Source organism: Paroedura picta, chromosome 4 (assembly GCF_049243985.1).
Source record: "Paroedura picta isolate Pp20150507F chromosome 4, Ppicta_v3.0, whole genome shotgun sequence".
NCBI lineage: Eukaryota > Metazoa > Chordata > Lepidosauria > Squamata > Gekkonidae > Paroedura > Paroedura picta.
Genome location: NC_135372.1, coordinates 27,754,820 through 27,781,909, shown reverse-complemented (window position 1 = coordinate 27,781,909; position 27,090 = coordinate 27,754,820). Strand labels below are relative to the sequence as shown.

Here is a 27,090-nt window from a genome sequence, read left to right as displayed (position 1 = left end):
CTTTTTAATGGGGTTTACTGGGTTTTTATCGGACATCTGTAACCCGCCACAAGCCGGTCTTGGAAGTGGCGGGTAATAATAATAATGATAATGATAATACAATTTGTCTTTTCAGCCATTGAGTCATACTGCTGACTCATGTCCAGTGTATGACCTACTAAGGCACCTAGATCCCTTTTCAGACATACTACTGTCACGACAGAGCTCCCCCATGCTATAAATGATACATTTGCTTTTTCCTACCTACATTCAGAACTTTACATACCAACCTCCCCAAACATTCCTCACCTCCTCTCAAGGATTTTTATACCGCCCTCCCATACGGCCCAGAGCGATTTACAAGGGAGCATTATGGAATACACAGAACATCAATACATTAATAACAGTCACAACAATATATCAATAAGAATTCTAACAGTGAATAACCATTGGCAGCATCAGCACCTCAGGTTCCTTCAAGGTAGCTCATGGTTTGGCGACTCCTCACTCTCAAGGCCGACCAGAGATCGGGATCCTCAACAGTCCGGGTCAGGGGCCGGGTTACTAGATGCTCTGTCACATACTGGGACGTCCTAGAGCCACACTAGGTCGTTGTGCCCAGTACCTTCGCTGTCTCCGACAACCATGGCACAGTGTGGTTCTTCTTTTTCTTTTTCTTTATCCATCTCTGGTGCCTGAGCGGAGGCAGCCGCCTTACAGTCCGTAGCGGCCTCAACTCTTTGGGTTTCTAGAGCCTTTTCTTCCATCTGAATGATGAGCATGGGGGAAGCACTCCAAATGGAGTTCTGACTTACTGCGAGAAACTTCAAATTCTAAATAAGCAAACTCTTTGAATTAAAGCTTCTTTATTAGAAATGCAAGCAACTACATTGGAGGCATAGTCAGAATTGACTCAAAGTACAGGAGATACAGGAGCTCAAGAGGGCTCCCCCTCCTGTGGGAACTCGAATCAGACACAGTCCAAAGTATGTCATAATACGGAATAACAGTCCAAGCATCAAGGGAAAGTTAAGGACCCCTCACAGGTAAGGCCAATGGTTGCTCTCCCCCAGCGGAGGAAGACATCTCAGGAGTGTCCCAATGCAACATCACCCTGCAGAGTAACCATAGTAAAAGGCAGTGTCTGCAGAGCTGAATAGGTCCACTTTGTAGAGCTTCATAATGGTAAACACTGAGGACCAGACAGCAGCTTTCCAGATTTCTTCTACTGATATCTGACTGTACTCTGTACTCTTCCCCACCTTAACAGTGATGTTTCTGGCATTAAAGATTATAGCATCAAGCATTGCATCCATTGCAAAGGAAACCCCCTGTAGCATTCTGTTTGTCCTTGTTCCCTAGTAGCTGGACCAACTTCCTTGACCAAACGATGGCGGCCCTCATCACTATGGAAGCTATAAACAATGCTTTCAAGGCCATGGCATAAGCCCCATGCACCTTACATAAGGCACAGTCTGCCTTCTTATCTATGGCACCCTTGACTGAGCCTTCTCCATCCTCCGACAGTAGTCCAGGTGCTTGGAGTGCTACCACAGCTGCATCAACAATTGGTACCTGCAAGAACTGTTCAGCATAATCATGTAAAGCATATAACTTTATAGCATAAGAGGGAAATTGCATGTTTGCCATGGGTTTTACCCATTCTTTTTTAAGCTGACACTCAAAGTAGGCAGGGAAGGGAAAAATCCTCAAGGAGGAATCTATAGGAGGAAAGAATTCAGACTTCCCCTTGGGGAGCTTAGGTTTGCTAGGACCTTCATGATCATTTAAGGGATCAGGTTTCAAATCTAGGGCTGCCAAGGTTTTATCTAGTAAGGAAGATTAATCCTCCATCTTAAGGAATCTCTTAGAACGCTCTGGAAGCTCAATGTCTACTTCTACTATCTGTAAGAAACACAGTATCATGTTTGGAGGTAGCATTGGATTCTGAATCTGAAGAATGTGTCCCCAACACTCAGTTTGGGTATACTGCTTTTTTCTCTTCAACTTGGTGTTCCTGGGGTGGGAAGCATCCAACTCACCCTGAACCTGAATCCTGAGAAGGCTGGTCCAATTTAGAGGTTGAACAAGATCATGGCTCCCGCCTTGCACCGCTTGACGTAATCAGGCTCCATCTGTGTCTCCTTTCCCCATGATGGACAGTGCAGCCCATTCTGGGAACCCATTGGCCAGGACCATTGAATCTTCACACACCCCGGATGAGAAAGCTTGTGTCATTCTCTGACAAAAAATCATTGTTCATGTGCTGCAATGTCATGCGAAGGGGTGGTGGTGGCTGAAGAACACCCATAAAGCAGGCAATATATTGCCATGTCTCATAAAAAGTTATCTGTCTGTTAGATCTCTGCTTGAAGAAAGGAAGCGGCACAGGATAGATAAATGAAGAAGAATTCAGCATGATGAGAGGAAAAGAAAAGAAAGTAGGAAATGAAAGTAAAGATCAAAGCAAGGTATGCTCCCTCTCGAGGCTGGATAGAAAACTGGCTTTGGAGTTGTCCCACGCAAGGAGACAGGAAGTTCGAAGAAGCTTTGATCCTGCCTCCCTGACTAAAGGGTGAATAACCCATCCAGATGTTCTCCACCTCAGGGGAATGGTGTTGCATACGCAGGCCCTAAAACCGCCCTCCCCCAGAATACAAGGCTCCAATACAGTTCCATTACTTGACGCCCACTTCTTCCCACTGCTGATACATTCTGTCAGTCTACAAATACAATCATTTTGTGCACAGCACCACAACTAATCTAAAATGTGTTCAATGTGCTTCTTACTTGCTGGTCACAGGACACATGTGCAGCCCCTCCCCCAGTGGGTATAGCATACTGACCCAGATTCAGAGCTCTGACGCTACTTCATGACAACAAATGAACGGCTTTAGGAGAAAAAAAAGAAATATTATTTAACATGTCCTCTTCAGTGGAAGAGCTATGCAAGGAAAAGTTGTGTGCTTGGAGGATGCACAAGCAAATCAGCAATTAAAAAAACAGAAAGAGTGATTATACACAATTAAATTTTAGGGGGAAAAACAAGGGTAAGGAGAGTAGAAATGTACCCATTAAAACAATACTAAGAGCAGAGAAACATTTGCATTGATGATTACTTCTAATTCTTTAATTCAGAAAAAAATTGATTTACCGTATATCAGATCTGTCCTCAGAAATATAAAGCACTCAGAAGACTGTTTTAAATGCAAAGTGAGCCCCTTAGGTAAACATGTAATTAGAGGATTTGTTTTTTATGCTGAATTAATACACAGGATGAAGTCCTTCTGCATTGAATGAGTGCACTCTAACAATTGATTTGCGTTTCTCATTCTAATACTTAATACGCATGAGATTTTCCAACCTGATCCATAGTAATGAACTTGACAAAGGCAATCATGGTACCCTGAAATGAATAGCCCAGGCCAGATAACCTCATCAAATCTCTGAAGCTAAAAAGCTCTGGCCCTGGTCAGTATTTAGATGGGAGACCAACAAGGAAGTTCAGGGTTGCTATGCAGAGGCAGGCAACGGCCAACCACCTCTGAGCATCTCTTGCCTTTAAAACCCTGAACCAATAGCACCTCGACAGTAGGGAAGAGCACTTAAGAAACATTCAGTACAGTTTAGATTCAGCCAGAAATGTCAAATGGATTAGCTGTTTATCAAACCATCCTACGGCCACCTGATCCAGGGAGAAGCTTCTCTCCCTGGATCGGTTTTGACTGTGCGGGAAGGACCAATATAAACTGCTCCCCACACACAGCCTGGCAGTCAGCTGATCCAGCAAGAGCCTTCTCTCTGAATCAAATTGGGCTATGCGAGGGAAGGAGGTACAAACCACCATCTCCAGCACAGCCTGACATCAAGCCGATTCGGAAAGGCTTCAGCTGTGTATGAGTGTGCGTGCTTGCGTGCATGCGGGGAGAAGGCTGTTCAAAGCACCCCCATGTCCCCAGCCAGGACCTGCCTGCTGAAAGGCAGTTCAGCAGTGGAATATGCTGCCTAAGGAGGTGGTGAGCTCCCCCTCACTGGCAGACTGAGGTTAGGGTGGAGTGATGCAGGTGTACCCCACCTGGGCTAGGGTCTTTGGCCAGCTCTTACCAGAAACTGTTTGAATTATAGGGTGCAGACAGACTGACCAGCATGGGTCCTGCGAGTCTGGAAAGTTCAGGAAGATCACAATAATGAATATTTACAGCCTGAAACTGTCTATGATGAACAAGTAAATGGCTGGAGAGACATAGGAACTGAAGTGAGTTTTCTCAAGCTTAGTCTGGTAAATAAAAATCAGTATTTGCCAGAAATGTCCTATGAAATCAAAAACCCCACATGGCCCAAAATTTCAAGTGGAGTTAGCTTTACAGGAAAGTAGGCAGTGAGAGTTTGGGGGGGGGGGACTAGGTGATCCTCCTTTATGAGGCAATGTCTTGGTCTTGCGGACAACACAAACTGTAGTTGCCAGCAGTAGGCCTCAGGCTTGAGAAGGGCTGACATCACCAGCCAAGCAACAGACTGTGCTAGCCAATGGGTGTCTGGCCACGTGCATTCCTTTTGAAGGGAAATATGTGAGGGAGGAGAGCTTTCCCTTCAGCCTAACTGTACTTCCAGGGGATTCTCAGACTCCACCCAAAAACTCAGTAGGATACAATGCTACAGAGTCACCCCTCCAAAGCATTTTTGCTGACGAGCTGATCTTTATAGTCTGGAGATGAGCAGCAATTCCAGGAGATCTCCAGGCCCCACCTGGAGGTTGGCTGTCCCTAGTCTGAATATGTTCCTTGAGGTTTGGAAGTGGGGCCTCAAAATTATGTACTGCCTCTGTAGCCACCTAACCAGACACACAGCAAGAAACCGTTGCCGAGAGGAGGTAAGGTTGCCTGACTGGTGTTCATTCATGTTCTGGAATTCCACACTACCTAGGTGTGCATAAACCTGACTAGGGTCAAGACTGCTGTGCACAGACACCTTCCAACTGAGTCACTAAACCACACCAAACCATGAGCTAGCACCCGTTGTATTACAGAAGGTAATGGGCTTTACTACTAGTCCAGTTATAGATATGAAGAGGAACTGATTCCCCAGATCAACATTTTGTGATGCAGACCTTACTGCCTGGTGACAGGACTTGAGTCTAGATAGGTACACACCAGCCAGGTCTTTGTAGATGGGTGGATCTGTTTTCAGTACAGTGGAGCACAATGAAGGTAGCCCATAGGTTGAAATGGATTTGATATATCCTCTGGTGGTTCTCACTGTTGTACTATGATGGACATCATGTTTATGGACGTGGGGGCTGTTGAGCCACATTGAAGCAACATATTCCACAGTGTTGTAGCATATACTAATAGAACACTACTAATAGAGCCCTCCTTCATAATTTTCTCCCAGCCTGGACTGAGAAGAGGGCAGAACTGATTGATCAGCAAGTTTGGCAGGTTTTAAATGTTATTAAACTGATTTTAGATTCAAGTGGGTAGCCATGTTGATCTGAAGCAGCAGTCTGCGGAAAAGTGCTTGTACTCAAAAGCTCACTTCTTGAATAAATCTTTGTTGGTCTTAAAGGTGCCACTGGACTCTTATTTTGTTTTATTAAACTGTTTTTAATTTGCTTAGCGCTATTCAATACTTGTTAACCATCCCAGACATCTATGCTAAAGGGTGGTTATGAGAATCTTCTAATGTAATCTAATCGAATAAATAAGTTGTGCAGCATAATTTTTGGTGGAAGTTTTGTGTGAGTATTTTTGTTGCTACACAGGCAAGATGATATAGCTCAAGGTCCTGTCCAGGGTAATGCCAAGGGACTTCACAGAACCACAGAATCATAGAGTTGGAAGGGGCCATACAGGCCATCTAGTCCAACCCCCTGCTCAACGCAGGATCAGCCCTAAGCATCCTAAAGCATCCAAGAAAAGTTTGTATCCAACCTTTGCTTGAAGACTGCCAGTGAGGGGGAGCTCACCACCTCCTTAGGCAGCCTATTCCACTGCTGAACTACTCTGACTGTGAACATTTTTTTCCTGATATCTAGCCTATATCGTTGTACTTGTAGTTTAAACCCATTACTGTGTGTCCTTTCTTCTGCAGCCAATGGGAACAGCATCCTGCCCTCCTCCAAATGACAACCTTTCAAATACTGAAAGAGGGCTATCATGTCCCCTCTCAACCTCCTTTTCTCCAGGCTGAACATTCCCAAGTCCCTCAACCTATCTTCATAGGGCTTGGTCCCTTGGCCCCAGATCATCCTCGTTGCTCTCCTCTGTACCCTTTCAATTTAGGTGCATGCTTGTAAGTCATTTGCCATTTAGTAGACATCTAGTTCACAGTCAGCAAGATTTACTGCTTTACTGCTGTAGTTGTCAGCCAAAATTTTGAGGTCCTTAATATTTCTTCACACCTTTCAATCAATATGTGCCTAGCTGTAACTGCCGTAGCAGTAACATAAGCAAACTTCTTGGATATTGTCTCAGGCACATTGGAGATGTATAGATTCATCCTTCCAGACTGAATTATAAATAGAAATACTGATGAAATCACAGGACTGTCAATATCAAAATTCCATATTTTTATCCAATTAAGTAGAAGTATCCCTTTGGATAATTACTGATAGCTTCAGGTTCACTGACTTCAGAGAGCAAAGTTTTACTTTCAGGGTTACAAGATGTCACACAAGGAAAACCAACTCCTGCAAGGGTCAGACATGACCTGGTGCTTGCACAGGGGATACCTTTACCTTTACTTTATACATTATTAGAACTAAGTGTAGCATTTCAGGAAATTAAATGTTATCACAACATTTAAAAAAAAACAGCCTGTAAGACTGATATAGGTTCAAAATGCAGCAGCAAGAGGGCTGTGGACCATAAAATTAATACTACTGTGTCAATTGCACTGGTTACCTTATTGCTTACAGGCCCCATTATTACCTTTAATAATATCCTTCACAGCCTGGGGCCCTCCTACTTATCAAGCCACCTCTCCCAATATACCTCCACATGCCAGTTGCACGCTTCAGGCAGCCTTGCCCTACTCAGGCCCATTCTTAGGACTGTTCACTTGGGAACAGCTAAGTTGTGGGTTTATCTCAGGCAGATCCAGTACTTTAGAATGGCTTGCCAGGACATATTATACTATATGTGAAACTATTTTATTACTGCATGTACTATTACTTTCCTTTACTTAATCTTTCCTATTCCATATTAAATTAAAGAATGGCTTGCCAGAAGGGGTGCAGGGAGTGCTTCACTTCCTGCATTCAGGAAGGCCTGAAATGATTTTATTTCAGAGGACATTTAAGTGAAGGATAAAAGGCTGGCTTTTCATCTTGTTGATGGATTGTTACAGTTATCATGTGCTTGCAAATTAAGAACATTTTATATAAAATAAGTATTATAGTCATAGAATAGAATCATAGAGCTGGAAGGGTCATCTAGCCCAACCCCCTGGATGATGCAGGAACTCACAACTACCTGCCTACCCACTCACAATCTGCCTAAGTTCATAAAATCAGCATTTCTGTCAGATGACTATCTAGCCTCTGCTTAAAAACTTCCAAAGAAGAAGAACTCACCACCTCCCGAGGAAGCCAGTTCCACTGAGGAACCTCTCTAACTGTCAGGAACTTCTTCTGGTGTTTATCTGAAAATTCTTTTGAATTAATTTCAAACCACTAGTTCTGGTCCGACCGTCTGGGGCAACAGAAAATAACTCTGTTCCGTCTTCTATATGGCAGCCCTTCAAGTATTTGAAGATGGTTATCATATCACCTCTCGGTCATCTTCTCTCCAGGCTAAACAGACCAAGCTCCGTCAAACTTTGCTCATACAACTTGGTCTCCAAACCCTTCACCATCTTTATAGGCTTCATCTGGACATGCTCCAGTTTCTCTACAACTTTCTTCAGTTGTGGTGCCCAAAACTGAACACAATACTCCATGTGAGGTCTTGCCAGAACAAAGTAAAGTGGTAACATCACCTTGTGTGATCTGGACACTATGCTTCTTTTAATACAGCCCAAAACCCCATTTGCTTTTGTAGCTACCAAGTAACACTGCTGACTCATGTTCAGTGTATGGTCTACTAAGACCATATTTAAAAATATATTTTTTAATATTTTTAAAACATTTTTACTGTGAAACCCCAATAAACTGCCACACAGGAATTTTGCAGAGCAAAAGTCCCATCAAGTCAAAGGGTCAGTCCTTCCTCCCTCCCCTACGCAAAATGAAATTATGGACCATGAACTTGGCTAGTAGCAACTGCTTGTATTTCTGTTCCTGTCTGCAGTTACTTACTGACCATTGGAAAAAATTCCGCTGGGAGGGAGATGGTAAAAGCAGAGCTCACTCCGGCCCTCTTGAACAAAATTTTCCTCATGATGCTATGCACACAGCTCCAGAGAATCTTTGATCATTCAAGGTGCTGCTTTTTATTATTAGAGCCCTAAACAGCCTGTGATCAAGGTATCTGAAAGACCACTTACTTCCTTACCTGACAGTTCAGGTCACCACAGAATCATAGAGTTGGAAGGTTCCTTGAGGGTCGTCTAGTGCAACCCCCTGCACAATGAACAGTTCCTGTTCTGTTATTTATTATGGGTCAGTTTTGTTCTTTATTTTTACCATCCCATTTTGGTTCAGTACACTGCTGAATATTTAATCCTGAGGTTTTTGTCAATATATTCAACCTTTCTTTGCTTACATGTCTAACCTTCTACAGCTCTGCTGCCTTACAATGCATTTTGTTGCCCATGTTATATACCTAAGCCTGTGTGTTAAAGCTTCTTCTGGGGGTTTTTGTTTGTTTGTTTTGTTAAATCTACTGCTTTTGATACATATGTGATTCTTGTTTTTTGATAGTTTTGCAGTGGGTGGTCAGTATATTACTGAAATTTCTATTGTTTTGAGTGGATAGCTATCCTCAAAACCAGAAGGACAAGCTTGGAATTTTCTAACTACATAAACAAATATTTCGTGATGGTCAAATAATGTGCGGCAAATAACATGTGACTAGCTGACTACCCAGTATGCCAACTGTATTTCTAATACTTTCCCATATTGTGCCCTCGTGTGTTCACAATTCTCCTCTGCTATAAGGAAGATTAACAATACTTCTTTGTTTTGAAAGAAAAGGAGGGTGGCCTACAAGGGATTCACAGAAATCTTGACTTCCACACAAAAGCAGGCATGAGGAAATGTTATGGACCCATCCCACGCTTCTCATTCATACTGAGGGTTAGTCTGACATCAGCTCAAGCAAAAACAAAATACATTTTCTCAGACTAATTAGCACCACATCCATTTCTGTAAGCACCAGAGCCTAAAGCCATCAATGGGAACCTGACCTCTCTTTAAGTTCTTTATGAAGCAATAAATTAGACAGTCCTTCAAACCAATTAGCCATGCTGTTTACTGGCCACTTGCACCATTTAAATCAGTGAAGAATAGATGGCTATTGCATGAGTAGCCAGACTGCGGATGGGGATGCAGGCTTGTCAAAGTGTCTAGAACAGAAAGCAGCGTTCTGAATGTTGGGGAAAGGATGAACATCCAATGTTCTGGTTTGTGGACCTTAAAACTGTATACCTTAATCCAATTTCCATAGTACTTAAATGCTACCTATTAACTTTTCCCACTTTTTTATTTTATTCTTATCTAAATTCTGATCCACAACGTACTTCAGGATTTCAACCCACCTCACAAGCACTCTATTATTCTTACACCGTTTTACAGGACTTTAGCAGAGACTGCAAACTGCCAAAGGTACGGCCATCAGTTTAGGACATGCGCTGAATTTCAACCCAAGTACCCCAAATTTGGGTCCAGACATATGTTCACTGTACCACACAGGCTCCCAACTATTTTACACAGCAGGCAAACTCCAACAAGCCCCAATAACAATCACTTCTAGGAACATGGTTTGTGCATTCCGGTGAGTCAAAAGCTCTCTGCAAGCAGAGAGGCTATTAAATGGTTTGCGAGTTTATAAACGTTGCATTTAGCTGTGAACTATGCATTTAAAAATACTGTAGAAGTTAATTGTTTGTCTTCTCACTGTACTTTTTCATTTTTGTTTTAAGCAAAACTTAAATTGTTGCTTCAATGGCTGCAAAGCATCTTGGTGTGTTAATTCATGCATGTCCTTTGAAGCATCCTAAACCAGGATGGAATAACAGTACTCTGCAAGCATCAGTCTTAATGATATATAAACTCTGAGCCTAATTATGACCGCCAGAATAACTCTTGCGAGTAGAAAAACTTTTTTTGTTTGTTTGTTGTTGTCGTCAGCCATTCAGTTGTGTCCGACTCTTGGCAATTCCATGGCACAGCTGTTGACACAATCCCCAATCCCGCACTGCCTCAGCCGTGCAATGTTCTGGCCAGTGTCCATTTTGTACCCCATGTTTTACTACCCAAAGGGGTTTCAAAGCAGCTTACAATCACCATCCCTTTCTCTTCCCAACTCCCCTGTGAGGTAGGGTGAGGCTGAGAGAGTTCTGAAAGAATTGTGACTGGCCCAATGTCATCCAGATGGCAGGATGTGGAGGAGGTACGGGGAATCAAACCCAGTTTTCCAGATTAGAGACCACCACTCTTAACAACTACACCAAGACTCCAGTTCTATATTTTCAGTCTCTACACAACTCATGTATCATATCAGCTGCATCATAAATCTTCCCTCAAACCCTATATTCTGAGTTTTTTCTGACCTACCTAAAAATAATTTTCCCCATCATTTCAGCACACTCCATCCCAAATATAACACAGCCTTCCGCATTCTAAACAATGTAAAAAATTCAAAAGTCATAGCCACTAATGCATAATACACGCACCAAAAATAGAGATAGGCTTTCCTCTATTATCCCAAAAACACCTTCACCATTCAACATTATACATGGAGGGAGGCTTTCATGTTTGAAACATGGCACCTCTTCACTAGACTTTCCTCCAATGTTAACTGTAACTTAACCTCTTTATTGTTTTATTTATTTTATATTACATTTTTATACCACCCTCCCCAAAGGCTCAGGGCGGTTCACAAAAATACCCCAGAGAACAAAACATCTAAGGCATGGATCATTACATATTACATATTTTCTTTCCTCATCATGTTAACACTAATTATCCACTTTAATTAATATCACTCATGAAATTTTTTTTGTTCTATTGGAATATATAAAAATCACATCTGGTCTTTATATGGAAAAGCAATAGCATAGAAAAACTCATACTTTTCTGTTAAAGGAAACCACAGCAAATGCAGATTAAAAATATATAATTGAACCATAAATTTTAAAAAAATAATGCAACAGTGGAACAGATACCAATTTTCAAAAAAATATTTTCATAAACTATGTTGTCAGGAGAGCCTCCCTAGATAATTATGACCATGACAAGATTCTCAGTGTCTTCTTTTTTTTGTACAATTCAAGTACCATAATTATTTTTGTGCCACATTGATTAATAGCTGCCAAGAGCAGGCCAGCAGAAACATAGAATGATACCATGCTTGAGATCCCCTAATTTAGGGCAAAAGTGTGATCTTGCATGGGTGATCTCCCTGTGTGTACACAGTACACCACACAGCTTTAACAAACAAATGCCAGTTTGGTGTAGTGGTTAGGAGTGCAGACTTCTAATCTGGCAAGCTGGGTTCGATTCTACACTCCCCCACATGCAGCCAGCTGGGTGACCTTGGCCTCGGCTGTTCTGACCGAGCAGTGATATCAGGGCTCTCTCAGCCTCACACAGTGTCTGTTGTGGGGAAAGGACAGAGAAGGCGACTAAGCCACTTTGAGACTTGTTTGGGTAGAGAAAAGCTTTCATTTTCACCTATTCTATGCCTTCTGTCCTCCTAAATTGTAGTTGACCTTTTCACCTGTCCTCCAAACCACTGACACATAAATCCAAAGTAGCTTATTGCCGTACCTTGTTCAGAGGAAAAATACAAAAGAAAACGTGGGGAAAGAAATTGTGCCAAAGCTTCACATGAAAGCTCTGAAAAGTTTCATTGAGAACTGAGCTCTCTCTAACCAGACATAAAAAATTAAGGTCACATAGACCGTTTACACACTGAGAACTTTACTGCTCCAGCTCCCGTGCACGAGAACAAATCGGGGGCAGATGAGGTGCACTGGGCCAAAGGCTCCCCCGTATGGGTGCAGGAAGAGGTGGAACAACCTACCATGACTAAAACTCCAGCCTGCAGCCCAGCATGAAACCTCCAGTGCATAAACGGTCATACTGAGTATCAGCCTGCAGTTTTCCTTCAAATATTGGATACATTTGCCATTTTGCTTATAGAAAATTTATAACTTTTAAATCCTATAAATATGAAACATATTGCAAGTTATAAATGATGCATTGTATGTTACTAAAGCAGCATAATTAAGTTAAGTTTGATAGGTCTGTAAATATTGTATATATTTCAATTTTTTCAAAAAAAGATTTTCTCCAGTGGTTTCAAAATTTCTGGAATTTCACATCTCTACTGAGCTCTATCATGAATATGAAGGCACTAGAAGCTATTGTGTTCAATGAATGACTTTTAAAAATTAAACCTACACATTTAATTCTGTTATTATTAAGTATATATATTGTTCTTTGACTATTCAGCAAACGAATTCAACTAAAAATGAACCAACTGTTTTAATTGTACTGAGCTTTAGCAGACTTCTCACTCCCTATGGAGACACAGGTAACTTACTGTCAAACAAACAACCTTCCCAAAAGAAACAGATACAGGAACACAACAAAACACCAGTAAGGGAACAAATCAAGATGGGTGGTCTTATTAGTCTGTCAGTTACAGCAGAAAAGAGTACCTTAAATAGTAGCACCTTAAACAGTAACAATGGAACCCAGGAAGGGGCACACTCTCCCTTAATGGAGGTTTCCAAATACAAGCTAGACAGCCATCTGTCAGGACTGCCCTAACCTTGGGGTCATAACACAGAGCAGAGATTTGGACTAGACAGCCTATGTGTTATCCTGTCCGCTCTTCAACTCAACTAGATCAACAACCGCTCAAACAAGTGCACTCTTTTTCGTTGCCATCATGTTTAATATGTTTATTTAGGTTAAATTTATTTATTTAGTATATTGCTCATTAGACGACTTCTCATATTGATTGCATTGACCTATGCTGTATCATCAACTTGAGCTCATTAATCCACTATGAATCTAAGTGAGAAAAGCAGGCTATATAAATACCAAGAATAAGTTGAACATGTACAGCTAGCTGTGCCCAGGCATTTATACAACTGTGAAGTTAACTATCATCCACAAAAACAGTCATTTTATATAGAAGGACAGGTATAATAAAGCATGCAAGTATAATCCCTTTACCACACTATCAAAGCAAAGCTAAACATGTTTTTTTGTGTTACAGAAGAGGGGAAAAGTCATAAATGGGCACAAAACAAGACAAACCCCTAGAGTTTTTTAAAATTAAAAAGTTGGGACCAACCAAACAGTCTTAAAAAGTGTTACGAGACTCATTCACAAAATTTTATTACAATGTTTACTGGAAATCCATAAAACCTTATATATTGGGAAAAATCTTGCTAATCACAGCTATTCCTCTGGAACTGCCACCACGCAATTAGCTCTGCAACCACAGGAGACTTCAGTCTGAAATGCACACTTATGTCATGTAAAGAATCCACTTTTAAAACTGGAGCTATATCTAAAGCACTTTTCCATATGACAGTTCAGGAAGTTCATAGCCAAACCCTGGACACACCTGAAGTGCCCTCCCCAGACCAAATTGCACATCAAATGAAACCAGGATGATGGTATTCACACCAGATTAAGCACACTGCTGCTCACATTCAGGTGCAAACAATCCCCATACAGCTTGATCTTACACTATCAAGCAAACTCACGAACATTCAAGTACCAATACAACCCCATAAAGCTACAGTAGATTCAAATGAGTAGCCGTGTTGGTCTGAAGTAGCACTATATAATCAGAATCCAGTAGCACCTTTAAGATAAGGTGACCATATTTTAACATTGGTAAAGCTGGACACCATTGACTGGGGGAGGGGTGTTCTTGATTTAAAATTTGGTGCAAACAAAAATTGTCATAGAATGCATAGAACGCAAAAATAATATTGTTTTACATATATAAAATTCCAACATAACTACAATTTGCCAGGTGCCCCCAGATGTCCCTCCAAAAGTGGGACAATCTGGTCACCTTGCTTTAAGACCAACAAAGATTTATTCAAGGTGTGAGCTTTCGAACGGAAGCACTTTATTGGTCTTAAGGGTCCTACTGGACTCTGATTTTATTGAACCCCATATAGCTTCATTCTGCATTATATCTATCTCTCTCTGTCTCCTAAATATATCCACCCACATGCGTCTCGACCAGAGTTACCCCAGAGCCGCGAAGGAATTATTCCACTGTGGGAGATTTTAAATTTTAAACATACACATATATTTAAATACACACACACACTAAAAATGAACTAATCTAGGCAGGGCCGGAGCAGCATTTCCCCCCGGGCAAGCTTTTTGTTTTCTTAGTGCCGCCGTGCACACTCGACAGCGGTGACTTCCGGGGGCGTGGCCAGCTAGCAGCCCTTTTGGGGGCTGCTTAGCGCCTTGTGACCCTTGCGGAGGTTACTCGCGGGGTCACGGTCCTGCTCAGCACTGACCCCCCCTTTTGCATCTGCAGAGTTGCGAGCTCAGCCTGAGCGGCGCAGGCCCGCGGTTGGGGGAGGAGACGCACAAAGCGCCAAGCAATACCGGCCGGCCTAGTAAAGGGAGGCCGGCGGCCGCCGCCAGGGCAGGGGGCACGCGCGGGTGGGAGTGGGAGTGTGCGCGCGCACGGCCGCCCGGAGCCTGCCTCCGAAAAGCGCCCCCTCAAGCCCTCCCTCGTTCGCTCCCGGCCCCTCTCCGCCCACAGCCCCTCCGGCCCCTCCTGCTGCTCCTCTCAGGGCGGGGGGACGCGAAGTGACCGCCGCCGACCCCCCTCCCCGCGGCCTTTCCCTCCGCCCCGCCCGAGGCCAAGTGGACGACGACGACAGCTGCCGCCCCCCACACACACAGACGGGCCGCCGCCAGCGCCGCCTCCTTACCGGGCCGCTCTCCTCTCCTCCGGGTTGGGCTCTTCGCCTGCGGGCTCCTCTGAGGAGCGGGGGGGGGGGTCGCCAATTTCTGCCTGCTCCAACGGCCGACCACCCGCACAGCCCCGCCCACCGGCCTTCGCCCTCGCCCCCCTGAGTCCCCCGCGATTGGCTCTTCACGCCGCCACTCCGGTGTCTCCGCGAGCCAGCCAATCGGAGCCCCGTCTCGGAGTACGGCCCGCCTCCCCGCTTTGGCCCCCCTACCTATCAGCGGCCGGCTCTCTCTCTCTCTCAATCTCTTCCCCTCAGCTTCTTCCGCTCTGGACCAAAAGATGCCCGCCTCTTTCCAGTCTCACAGGAGCCAATCGAAAGAGGCGAAGGCCCACCCCCGCCCGCTCTGTCTTCGCCATAAACCTGTGTTGAATAAGAACTGCTCGCGGGTTGGGCGGAAGGGAGCCGTGGGCCGGGCTACCCCAGAGCCACACCCCCTTCGCTTCTGCGGGCGTGGATGGCGGAGCAGCGCCTACGTGAGGACGTGCACAGCGGCCGCGAGGCAAAGCGGGGCGGGCTGCGGGCTCCAATCAGCCCGAGGATGCCCGCCCCAACGCCGCCAAGCCAGGCAAAGCACTACCAGATCACGCCCCAGGCAAAGCACTACGCATCACGTTTTTAAATGGACGTCCCAAAAGGGGGGCGGGGCAGGGCGTGATAAGACAGGCTGGGAAGAAACAGGTGAGCCCTGAACCAAGACTGCAGCCAGCGAGTTACAAACCTCTCACTGCGCAGGGGCTGGAAATACTATTTATTGCAGGGTTTTTTTTCTTGCAAAAAGTCTATTCTTATTACGCCTAATGAGATACCCCTCCATTTGTCCATTATTTTTAGTGTTCAATGACATGAAAAGGTTACATGTTCATGTAGGTAGCCATGTTGGGTCTAACGCAACAGGACTTTCAGTCCAGTGGCACCTTTTAAGATCAATTAAGTTCAATTCTGGGTATAAACTCTGTGCACAATTTTGATATGAAAAGATTGCATAGTAGTTACTGGTGCACTCTGAAAAGCAATTACATCCAGGAGGGAAAAAAAATGTTTATAAAGCATGCTGAATGTTTGCCACACTATTAAAGCAAAGCTAAACATGCCTTTTTTTATTACAAAGAGGTGGAAGAAACTCAGGAATGAGCACTGATCCAAAACAAACTTTAACTGCGGCCCTCCAGATGTCAAATGCTGGCAGGGCTCATGGGAATTGTAGTCCATGGACATCTGTAGGGCCGCAGTTTGACTACCCCTGCAGCTTACACAGTTCATCAAATATCCATGAAACTGTTAATCTTTAAGTTGCCACTAGACTCCTTCAACAAACAGCTATTCAATTGTCACCATGCAACTAGTTCTGTGACCACAGGGGACTTCAAGTTTCATGAAGTGCATGTTCAATCCATATGAGGAACTGACTTTTGAAACTGGAGCTATATTTAAAGCAATTTTCCGTATGACTGTTCAAAGCTCACATTACGTCTATACACCTGAAATGGCCCCCCGACCAAATTTCATATCCACCTGAACACAAATTTTTGCATTCATACCTGATTAAGCACACTCTTGCTCATAATCAGATGCAAAGAATTCCAATACAACTTAATTCTACACTTATTCAGCAGTAATACCCACAACATTCATCAGTACTTGGCCTTTAAGAGAAATGTTAAAAATCCATCTATGCTTGTAGTAAATTGGAACTTATTCTACTTCTGGCCGCCTTTGAAGCCTGTTTCTCATACAAGACTTACTGCCTTCTGGACTTGAGCATGAAAAGACACCTCCACAATCAGTCTCTCAAGAACAAGTTGTGCATCAAGAACAAAGTGTTCCCACATTCACCTGCCTTCAAAAATACTGGAGCACTAGCAGTTTCCCTCACGATATCAGCAGGATACTCTGACATCCACTCTTCTCCCTCCAGCTGCCAACCTCTAAATCTTGGCTATACGCAGAAAGTCGGATTGCCTGCCTCTTAGGTCTGCTTTGAAGATGGATTTCAGTTTTGTTCTTTATTGTTTTTTTAAAGGAAAAGGTGTGCTTTCTTTCATATGAAAAGGTCTTTTTATTTTGAGAACTTCAGTTTGTACATTATACAAAAGTGTGGCAACCTTCAGCAAGACTAAAAGTTACTTTCATCAAACAATATACATTCTGTAGAAAAGACTAAAACACACCTTTAAAAATACATTTGTTCCAGTCTGTCCAATATGAAAAGTGATTCTAAGTATCGTCCCTATTTTATACTGAGGTATTGAGCTGTTGAGTTTTCGAACTGTTGAGGCAAGACCAACCCACTCCCACCCTTCTTATACAAACTAAGTCTTTCCATTTAAAAACAAGATACTAGTTACAAGTCTAAGAACAATATTCAGAATTAGCAAAAATACATGTGGTAGTAGAAAAATTACACAGCTGGATGCCACATAAATGATCTAGAGAGCTACAGCATTCAATTTCATAATCACAAGAATAACAAATTGTTGCTGTTGAGAAAAAAATTCAGTGCTTTTTTTTTAACAGATCAAAGCTCAGTCTTTCAGCAAAAATAAAAAGGACCCAAAAAGGCACTTCCAAAATGGCTTTCGTTTGTTTTCCCATATGACACTCCAGGAAGGAGGCAGCACCTGGCTTGGTAAGAATGAAGAGACTGAGGTAGTAACTTTTAACTTGAATGGCCAAAATCCACAGGCTTCAAGAGATTGTTCTAGCAATCAAGCCATGTATTGGGAGGGTTTTTTTTTTTAAAGGAGAGCAAACGCCACCCTTTTAGAAACTTTATTCTGCCCTATCTAGTAACAAATACAGAATAAAAAATGATTAATTCCCTAAAATCTGTGCTCCTAACAAGGTTTTAACTTTTTTTTCTTAAAAAAAAAGAAAGCATTCACACAAAAATGCACAAATAGGTTCCTCAACCTTTATTTTTGGCAGGGGCCGAAAGGGGGCAATGGGGACAGACGCTTTTCCAAAAAGGCTATTTAAATAAAGCCCCACCAAAACACCACTTAAAAGTTTTTGTTTTGTTTTGTTTTTTTGAAAGGGAGGGAGCACAGGAAATGAGAAGTGCTTTTTTGGAATCACCGTCCATTGCCGTACCCTGGGAAGAGCTGATTTAAGAGAGTCTGCAACATTTGGTTCACTTCCATTGTGTAGTTTTTGCCAAGATCGTTGCGACATGCTGGGCAGCTGTAGACTTCTGCTCTGAAGGATCGGTCCAGGCAGTCCTGGGAGAAACCCAACAAAGACCATGAGGAGGTTGTGCCAGCTGTGGTAGGGTGAGCCACTTCAGATTTAACTATAGCTACCCAGGGAATACAGAAGTAAGGAGATCATCTCTGGCCTCTGACAACACCCAGAGGGCCAGTGGAACATTCCTCCTGCCCACAAAGGACAGCAGCAAAAGGAAGCAGTTTCAAAACCATCTCCCTTCTACTTGTGTATCCAGTCTGTGAGCCTGGAGACACAGACCCATGTTGATTAATGTAGCAGCTTTGGGACAGAAATGTGTTAAGGGGAAGAATGAATAACTGATTATTGGTAAAGAAGGAGTGGGAGCATCTGTGATGTGCCTGAATTTCTGCTGGGGAAGAACAAATAATGTTTTTTAAAGGTATTCTTTGCAGAAGTGCATGTGTGTATCCTAACCACATGGCATACCCCTTCCAAATCAGCTCCCAGCCATCCTTATCAAAATCTACATATTTACAACAGTCAACATTGGGCATATCAGAACAGTCAAAAAGCCCTTTACTTGCCCTCCTGAAGGAGGAGGAAGGAGAAAACAGGGTTTCACTTACTGAAACTGCTACTCATCGTCTTCTGTGCACTCACACATGGGTCTGCATCTTCGCAGGCCTGCCTCAAAGAGCTATCAAGCTTAAACAAAGTTGCTAGAGGCTACAAGAGCACTCACCCCTCGCCTCACAGAGGGTGACTTTCCCACTCAAAAGTCATGTGATGTGGAAGGGGTTAGCACTCTTCCCTCAGTTCTCTTCCCCTGCTGCCTGAACAGGTAAGTCAAACGATCACCAGCAGCCCACAGTAGGGAAGGGAGGGAGGGTTGTGTCCCTGCACAGAAGACCACTTGATGAACAGCAGTTACAGGTAAGTGCAACATTGTTTTTATCTTTGTGGTTCCTGTGCAGTCCCACATGGAATAGCTTCTTTTGCAGAGTCAACATCAACAGAGTAGTGGTGGATGAAAGTGGATGGAGGGGACCAGGTGGCTGCCGTACAAATGTTCTGTAAAGGAAGTTCTATGGGAAATGCTGCTGCTGATTCCTGCTTCCTTGTGGAGTGTGCAAAGCCGGTTAGGGGGCAACCTAGAGCTCTTCTGTCAGACTTTTGGTTGAAGTCAGGCTGACAGATCTTGCCCCTCCTTTAAAAGTTTGGAGTCTCTCACTTGTAACATCATCCCCAGAGTCTTGTGGGATTTGGCAGAATGGGGGGAGGGGGGTTAGGGGAATTATGCTATTGTATTATATTTGTTGTTGTTAGGTGCGAAGTCGTGCCCGACCCATCGCGACCCCATGGACAATGATCCTCCAGGCCTTCCTGCCCTCTACCATTCCCCGGAGTCCATTTAAGTTTGCACCTACTGCTTCAGTGACTCCATTCAGCCACCTCATTCTCTGTCGTCCTCTTCTTCTTTTGCCCTCGATCGCTCCTAGCATTAGGCTCTTCTCCAGGGAGTTCTTCCTTCTCATGAGGTGGCCAAAGTATTTGAGTTTCATCTTCAGGATCTGGCCTTCTAAGGAGCAGTCAGGGCTGATCTTCTCTAGGACTGACCGGTTTGTTCGCCTTGCAGTCCAAGGGACTCGCAAGAGTCTTCTTCAGCACCAGAGTTCAAAAGCCTCAATTCTTTGACGCTTGGCCTTCCTTATGGTCCAACTTTCGCAGCCATACATTGCAACTGGGAATACCATAGCCTTGACTAAACGCACTTTTGTTGGCAGGGTAATGTCTCTGCTTTTTAGGATGCTGTCTAGATTTGCCATAGCTTTCCTCCCCAGGAGCAAGCGTCTTTTAATTTCTTTGCTGCAGTCCCCATCTGCAGTGATCTTGGAGCCTAGGAAAATAAAATCTGTCACTATCTCCATTTCTTCCCCATCTATTTGCCAGGAATTGAGAGGGCCAGATGTCATGATCTTTGTTTTCTTGATGTTGAGTTTCAAACCAACTTTTGCACTCTCCTCCTTCATCCGCATCAACAGGCTCTTTAGTTCCTCTTCACTTTCTGCCATTGGAGTGGTATCATCTGCATATCTGAGGTTGTTGATATTTCTCCCTGCCTCTCTTGATCCCAATTTCTAATCCCGCCTTTCTCATGATGTGCTCCGCATACAAGTTAAATAGGCAAGGCGACAGTATACAGCCTTGCCAAACTCCTTTCTCAATTTTGAACCAATCAGTGATTCCATGTTCAGTTCTCACTGTTGCTTCTTGACCTGCATATACGTTTCTCAAGAGACAAATAAGATGCTCTGGTATTCCCATCTCTTTAAGAACTTGCCACAAATTGTTGTGCTCCACACAATCAAAGGCTTTAGCATAGTCAATGAAGCAGAAGTAGATGTTCTTCTGGAACTCCCTAACTTTCTCCATGATCCAGCGTATGTTGGCAATTTGATCTCTAGTTCCTCTGCCTCTTCGAAATCCTGCCTGTACTTCTGGAAGTTCTCGGTCCACATATTGCTGGAGCCTAGCTTGTAGGATTTTGAGCATAACTTTGCTAGCATGAGAAATGAGTGCAATGGGGCGGTAGTTTGAACATTCTTTGGCATTGCCCTTTGGGATTGGAAGGTAAACTGATCTTTTCCAGTCCTGTAGCCATTGGTGAGTATTCCAAATTTGCTGGCATATTGAGTGGAGCACTTTTACTGCATAGTCTTTCAAGATTTTGAATAGTTCAGCTGGAATGCTGTCACCACCACTAGCTTTATTGTTGCTCAGACTTCTTGAGGCCCATTTGACGTCACATTCCAGGATGTCTGGCTCCAGGTCAGTAACTACCCCATTGTAGTTATCAGGGATGTTAAGCTTGCTCTTGTATAGTTCTTCTGTATAATTTTGCCACCTTTTTTAAATCTCTTCTGCTTCTGTGAGGTCCCTACCATTTTGATCCCTTATCATACCCATCTTTGCATGAAATGTATTATATAGAAATGTATTATATAGTTTACTTTTATTGTATGTTGCTGCCACAAGACAGCAGGTCTGGGAGCAGCAGCAAAGAAATATAATTAATCAATTATTTTAAAACCGCCCGCGGCGCCGCGGGCACCACGAACTAAATAATTCGCAAAGCTGTGAGTGGGAGGAGTTCCGGGCGGGCTCAGTCCGTGATGAGGAAGGGTGCCGATTGGCCCCTTCCTCCGGACTGACAATCGGAGGGCCTAATCTGATTTGCGCCTGCCGATTGGGCCCTCCGATTGCCTGCCCGCCACCAAGGGAGCAACTGCGAGCCGCGCTCCCTGGCCGGCGGCCTGGCGCGTCGGGAGGCACGAAGTGCCTCCGACGCACCAGGCCACCGGCCAGGGAGCCCCCCGCAGCTGCGCTGTGCGCGACTGCCGGGAGCTTCCTTGCCTAGCGCCCGCTGTATTTTGATTACAGCGGGCTTGATTACTAGTCAATTAATAAAAAGAGGTTACCTGACCTAAAACTGATGATGTAATTTGCCAGAGACTATTATTTGTAGAAAAGCAATGCCCCATCTGTTTGTTTATTTATTTGTTGATTTTATGGACTGCCCCTATTGGTCCTGTCATCTTGGGGCAGTTAACAACATTTGTGCACTCTTTCTGCTTGCTGTAATTTTTCAAAGACTAAACTGTTTATCAATAAAATCTGGGCTTAGTCTACAGAGGCAGACACCTCAGATCAGGCCCAAAGCCACTCAGAAAGTTAATTTCATAGAAAGTTCTGAAGGAGACCCGGGGGGGGGTGGGGGGTGGGAGATAAATGAAAGCTGCTCACCTTGCATACATTATGTTGACACACCGTTGTGATTGGCTGAAACACCACCTCCTGACAACAAATGCACAAAAAAGTTTCTTCCACTTTCTTCAGGAATTTCTGCCATGAAAAAAGAGTTCAAAGTTAATAGTACTTCTGTTCTCCCCGCAAAACACTATATGCTGCATTATTGGGCAGAAAAGTACACTCTTCAATATGCCAGGCATTTCTTTCTGTTGGAACAAGAGGAGAGAAAAGAGTGGATAGGGATCGTTCTGCAGAAAGGAGAATCAAGTGAGTGGAAAGACACAAGGCAGATGGTTCAGAAATGCAGGTGCTGTAGCAATGTGCAGAGATTTGAAGGAGATGGGGGGAGCCCGGCAAAACAGCAGAATAATAGGCAACGTAAAGAGAGACAAACAGATCAGTGCATAATCTGGTGCAGGGGAGTAGGATGTCCTGGGGAATAACAGAATAAACTGTCTGCTGAAACCCACATAGCTGAAAATCAGTGGTAGGTTGGGCTGTACAGTTCAGGAAAGGTTCCCTGCAAGTGTAGTAGCACCAGAGGAACATTTCAAGGCCATCCTCCTCTCCATATTGCCCTGTTCCCCTTTAATTTTTTTTTGAAACTGGGAATGCATTCACTGATGGTATTCCCATCTGTGGCATGAAGCGGTAGAGGCTACTGCCATGTCTGGACTCTACCACTTTGTTCTAAGTGTACATAAAGCAATTACAATGGGAGTTCTAAAATATGGGACAGACTACAGACAACAACTTATGTATTATTAATTAATTTGTTAATTAAATATATATACCACCGCCCCCAGAAAGCTGGCTCGCGGTGGTTCACAATAAAACATAACATAAAACAAAGTTCAATCCTAAAAACATCATACTAATAAATCCCAAAAATACAACAGTCTGCATGGCGGTAAATTTCCCGACAATTCAAAGCCCCGTTATTAGTATGGGTCCCAATCAAAGTTGGCGATGAAGTAACCAGGGGGTAGATGATCAACATCCAGACCTAGTCTAATACCAGGTCCAGGAACCAGAGGGAGGGGAGACCCAATCTAAAAAAAACCCAGGATCTTCACCTGGCCTCAACCAAAAGCCTGGCGAAAGAGTTCCATCTTGCAAGCCCTGTGGAACCCAGAAAGCTCTGTCAGCGCCCACAACTCTTCTGGGAGCTCATTCCATCAGAATCCATCAGCAGATTCATACCCGCAGAGCAAAAAGCCCTGTGGGGGACCATAAGGAGCTAAGCGGTCCCCGTAAGTAACATTTCAAGCCATAGCTCGCAGGATGGGCTGGATAGAGCAAAATGACCACTGCTGTCAATAAAACCATCTATAACCAAGCTTACCGGTCCATCCTTGAGGGCTTCCAGAGCTTCATCCCACAGCTTAGTGTTGGCTTTATCAGCTTTAATCCCAGCCTTCTGCTGGGGAGTAAGTTTGTAAGCCTCCACTTTAGTCTTCTTTGGTGTGGTGGCCGGAGATAGAGACAACTGTGTCTCATTTGCTGGATAAGAAAATACAAATGTAAATATGGGAAAGTGAGGGAGGGAAGAATTAAGGACTGAACCAGCAATCACTGGAATGGCAACCTACCAGATTTTCTTTTCCTCTTTCCTTTGCCTGGGGTTTCAAATTCTTCCTCAACTGTACTGTCATTTTCTTTCTCTTTATTTGCAATCGCCTCTAGATAGCCTTCAGGATACTAAATTGGGAAGGGAAAAAGGTTAGCCTTCATACAATTCTCTGTCTACAACCCTCATTCCCAAATACTGCCCCCCCTTTCTCCCACTACTAATGGAAAAACGCACCTGAACTAAATGGCCTGAGTTGGCAGAGCTCATCTTGTGTTCCTAGCTCAACTGTCAAACTGCAAGATTAAAGTCAACTAACCAACCACTACCCCTGTCTTCCAGGGATGCCAAAGGGACTTGTGTAGCTGTGGCGCAACAGAGATACGGGGTAGAATGCGGCACAGAAAAGTTTTAAGAGCCACAGTCATTCTAGCATGTGAACAGAACTGGTGCACATTTCTGGCAATGTCAGGCTGTCTCTCTAAAAGACTACAGATTCCACTATCTCTACTGGTCAGGGGGTGGGTGGAATCAAGGCATCTTCCACTATAGCTGGGGTGGTAGAAGTTCCCGCAGTGTTTTCCAACTCCTTAGTCAACAGGAAGAGACAACTGCCATTCTGAAGACACCAATACATAGCCCACTGCAACAGAACAGCAGGGGCAGGAGTAATAATGGAATAATGCAATGGGAATTGAATTTTAAGACCAAAGCCACTTTGAGGACTTGAAGGCTGAAAAGTAGCTCAGCGGCCTAAGTAATTCCCACAACTCGATAAGTTCTTAGCTGAAACAAGTGCAGGCTAGAAGCTGTTCCACTTGAAGATTTCAACCTCCTTACACAGGACACCAGAAGCCTTTCAGAGCCACACTCACAATTAGGTGAATAATGCTACAGCAGGAGATGAAACTTTACATCAAAATTTAACGTTTCTTAAAGGCACTTTCACAGTAGATATTCCGTACTGTTGGCTACTAGGATTTGTGTTTATCTGCAACGCCAGATCTTCAGTACATCTCCCAGGTTCTCTCACCAGAGCTACATACACTTCTGCCAGTGATGGCAGTAGAAAGGTCCATCGCAGGTCACAGCTCACTTACGGCAACCCCTCATGGGGTTTCCAAGAGACAACTAGAGGTGGTTTGTATCGGAAGCATGACCCTAGTATACCTTGGAGGTTTCCCAACCAAATACTAACCAAGGCCGACCCTGCTTAGTTCTAAGATCCGATCCCTGGATGGCTAGCCCGAGCCATCCAGGTCAGGGTATAGCCAAAAAAAGACACTACCCAGCAACTTGCAACATGGTATACCTGCATGGTTAGCCCAAGCTTTTTCATCCTCTCTTTCCCTTCCCGGGTCCAGGGGGCTGGCTCATCGTCATCCCTTCTGAGAAGATAACGCCACACTAGGAACCCCGATTTTCCTGTTTCAGGCCAGTATTTCACAACCTTAGGAAAGCGGCGAAAGAGGAAAAAAACGAAATATTTGAGAATGTCCATCCCTTCTCAAGAGTTCCAATTCTACAGCCTTCTCAATCGCTCAAGCAATGCAATTCTGCTTCTTTACCTTGTATATACCATCATATCTGTTCCCCTCAACAGGGGCATATTTGCTGTGTCTGCCCCCCTTCACATTCCGCACCACCCTGACAGGCTTCCCGGATCTCCAGTCCTTAGCCTCTGCTCCATCTTTATCATTGATCGGAGCACTGCAGTTCAGCGCCAGCGCCCTGTGGGTATCAAACATGCATGAATTAGCATATTGTGAAAAAGGGGTTCACACTCTTGGTTCAAGAACCAATCTACCATTCACTGTTGGTGGAGAAAACAGAAAACAAGAGGGTATTTTCTCCAGAAGTTCAATAAGGGCAAATGTAAAGTTCTGCATTTAGGTAGGAAAAACCAAATACAGCAATATAGGATGGGGGAGACTTGTCTTGGCAGTAGCATGTGCGAAAAGGATAGTAGTAGACCATACATTGAACATGAGTCAGCAGTGGCACTGGAGGTAGACACCTCCACTACATATAGAAGAAGCTGTTTTGCTGTCTGAATTTCTAAATCAAAGTGAACTGTAGCTTGCCTCGCCTGAGGAAAGGCAAACCAAAACAGTGGCTAATAAATGGGAGAAAAAATTGATGCTGTATTATGTTTTGTACCTGATTGATTGCTAATTCTTACTTTGCTGGTCTATGACCATAATAAATATCTGTCTGTCATGGCTGGCAATGCAGTGACATGGGAAAAAAAAGATGCTACTGGCATGGGCAAGAACCAGACGACCTGGAGAGATATAATGACTTTTTTTTAAAAAGTGTGCTTCCAGGAGATACTTATTCAATTCTGCCTGCTCTGGATGTTCTGTTAATCCCTTAAAAGCATGCTTGCATTTCTCCTCACCTGTTCATGTTGGTGAGTTTCTGATCGCAGGACTGTTCAGCTGTACGCTTGTTTCCAGAAAGGTCACGGCCTCCACTTCCAGTGTAAGTGAACGAATTCCCATGATCCTGAAATACATCCACAGAATTCATTCATCAAGATCACTTTCTTGTTGCCTTACCCAAGTATGCTGGCACCTTAACATTTTAACATTGTCCTTTCTCGCCAATGTAAGTTTATGTTTTAGAATCCAGGATTTTCATACCCAGCTGCATCACACTGTGGTGTTGTCCACAGACAAAAAAGCAACTGCATCTGAGTGGCCAGTCACCTTGCCTCTGCCCCAGTGAGGTCACTTAGAAACAGATTTGGAAGAGACCTCCAGGATAATCTAATCTAACCCCTTGCACAACGCAGGAACTCACAACTACCTGCCCACCCACAGTGACCCCAATTTCATGTCCAAGTGATCCCTCCACCAAAAATCTCCAGAATCCAGCCTGGCCTGGAGAAAATTCACTTACTATGTCATCTTCGTAGCCTCCTGCCAAGACCAGAGAATAAGCACCATCATTGCTTCTTCCATGGATACCTGCCACATGGGGCCTGTGAACACCAGATTCACTCACCTGCAGAAAGACAAGTACACATATCAGGAGTTCAGACCTGTTCTGAACAGCACAGTTTTTGGATTCATGGTAGCATTCAATTAAAAACATAAGAGCCCTGCTGAATCAGACCAGTGGTCTATCTATTCCAACATTCTGTGTCAGAACAGTCAGGCAGTTCCTCTGAAGGGCAAAGAGGCCTTCAGTAAGAATTATTATTGCAAACCATTAGCTTATATTGTAGGGCTTTGGTTTAGATCAAATTTTCTTAGGTGGTTTACGGTTTTCAGGGCCGTTTCTGTTTTTCAACTTCACAATTTCAATGGCACTAACTTTGATTCTTTACACATGACTTTGAAAAATGAAATATGAGGATTTGGTTTCAGGTTTGCTCTAGTTTTAAAAATTCACTATTCGTTTTACTACCAAGTTTTAAAGTAACTTTA

At 43.8% G+C, this 27,090-nt stretch overlaps 2 protein-coding genes across 8 annotated transcripts in view; both read right to left on the bottom strand.

Annotated features, from left to right (window-relative positions):
- The window catches only part of KDM4B (lysine demethylase 4B), a 189,161-nt gene extending 173,719 nt beyond the window's left edge, over nt 1-15,442 (bottom strand). For 3 of the 4 annotated variants that reach the window (XM_077332097.1, XM_077332100.1, XM_077332101.1), the window contains exon 1: nt 15,070-15,209. The gene's annotated coding sequence lies outside the window, so the exon portion shown is untranslated. Of the gene's footprint in view, nt 1-15,069; nt 15,210-15,321 lie in introns of those variants that run through there. The other variant, XM_077332098.1, reaches the window with a different exon arrangement.
- A 1,701-nt stretch (nt 15,443-17,143) lies between these two features.
- Nucleotides 17,144-27,090, bottom strand: part of UHRF1 (ubiquitin like with PHD and ring finger domains 1) — a 39,890-nt gene continuing 29,943 nt past the window's right edge. For all 4 annotated transcript variants that reach the window (XM_077332094.1, XM_077332093.1, XM_077332095.1 and 1 more), the window contains exons 10-17: nt 26,561-26,665; nt 26,058-26,164; nt 25,225-25,387; nt 24,969-25,106; nt 23,679-23,787; nt 23,432-23,589; nt 22,081-22,179; nt 17,144-18,329 (exon numbers count right to left, since the gene is read on the bottom strand). In XM_077332094.1, the coding sequence (XP_077188209.1) occupies nt 18,183-18,329; nt 22,081-22,179; nt 23,432-23,589; nt 23,679-23,787; nt 24,969-25,106; nt 25,225-25,387; nt 26,058-26,164; nt 26,561-26,665 (1,026 nt within the window). In that variant the 3' untranslated portion in view covers nt 17,144-18,182. The remainder of the gene's footprint in view (nt 18,330-22,080; nt 22,180-23,431; nt 23,590-23,678; nt 23,788-24,968; nt 25,107-25,224; nt 25,388-26,057; nt 26,165-26,560; nt 26,666-27,090) is intronic.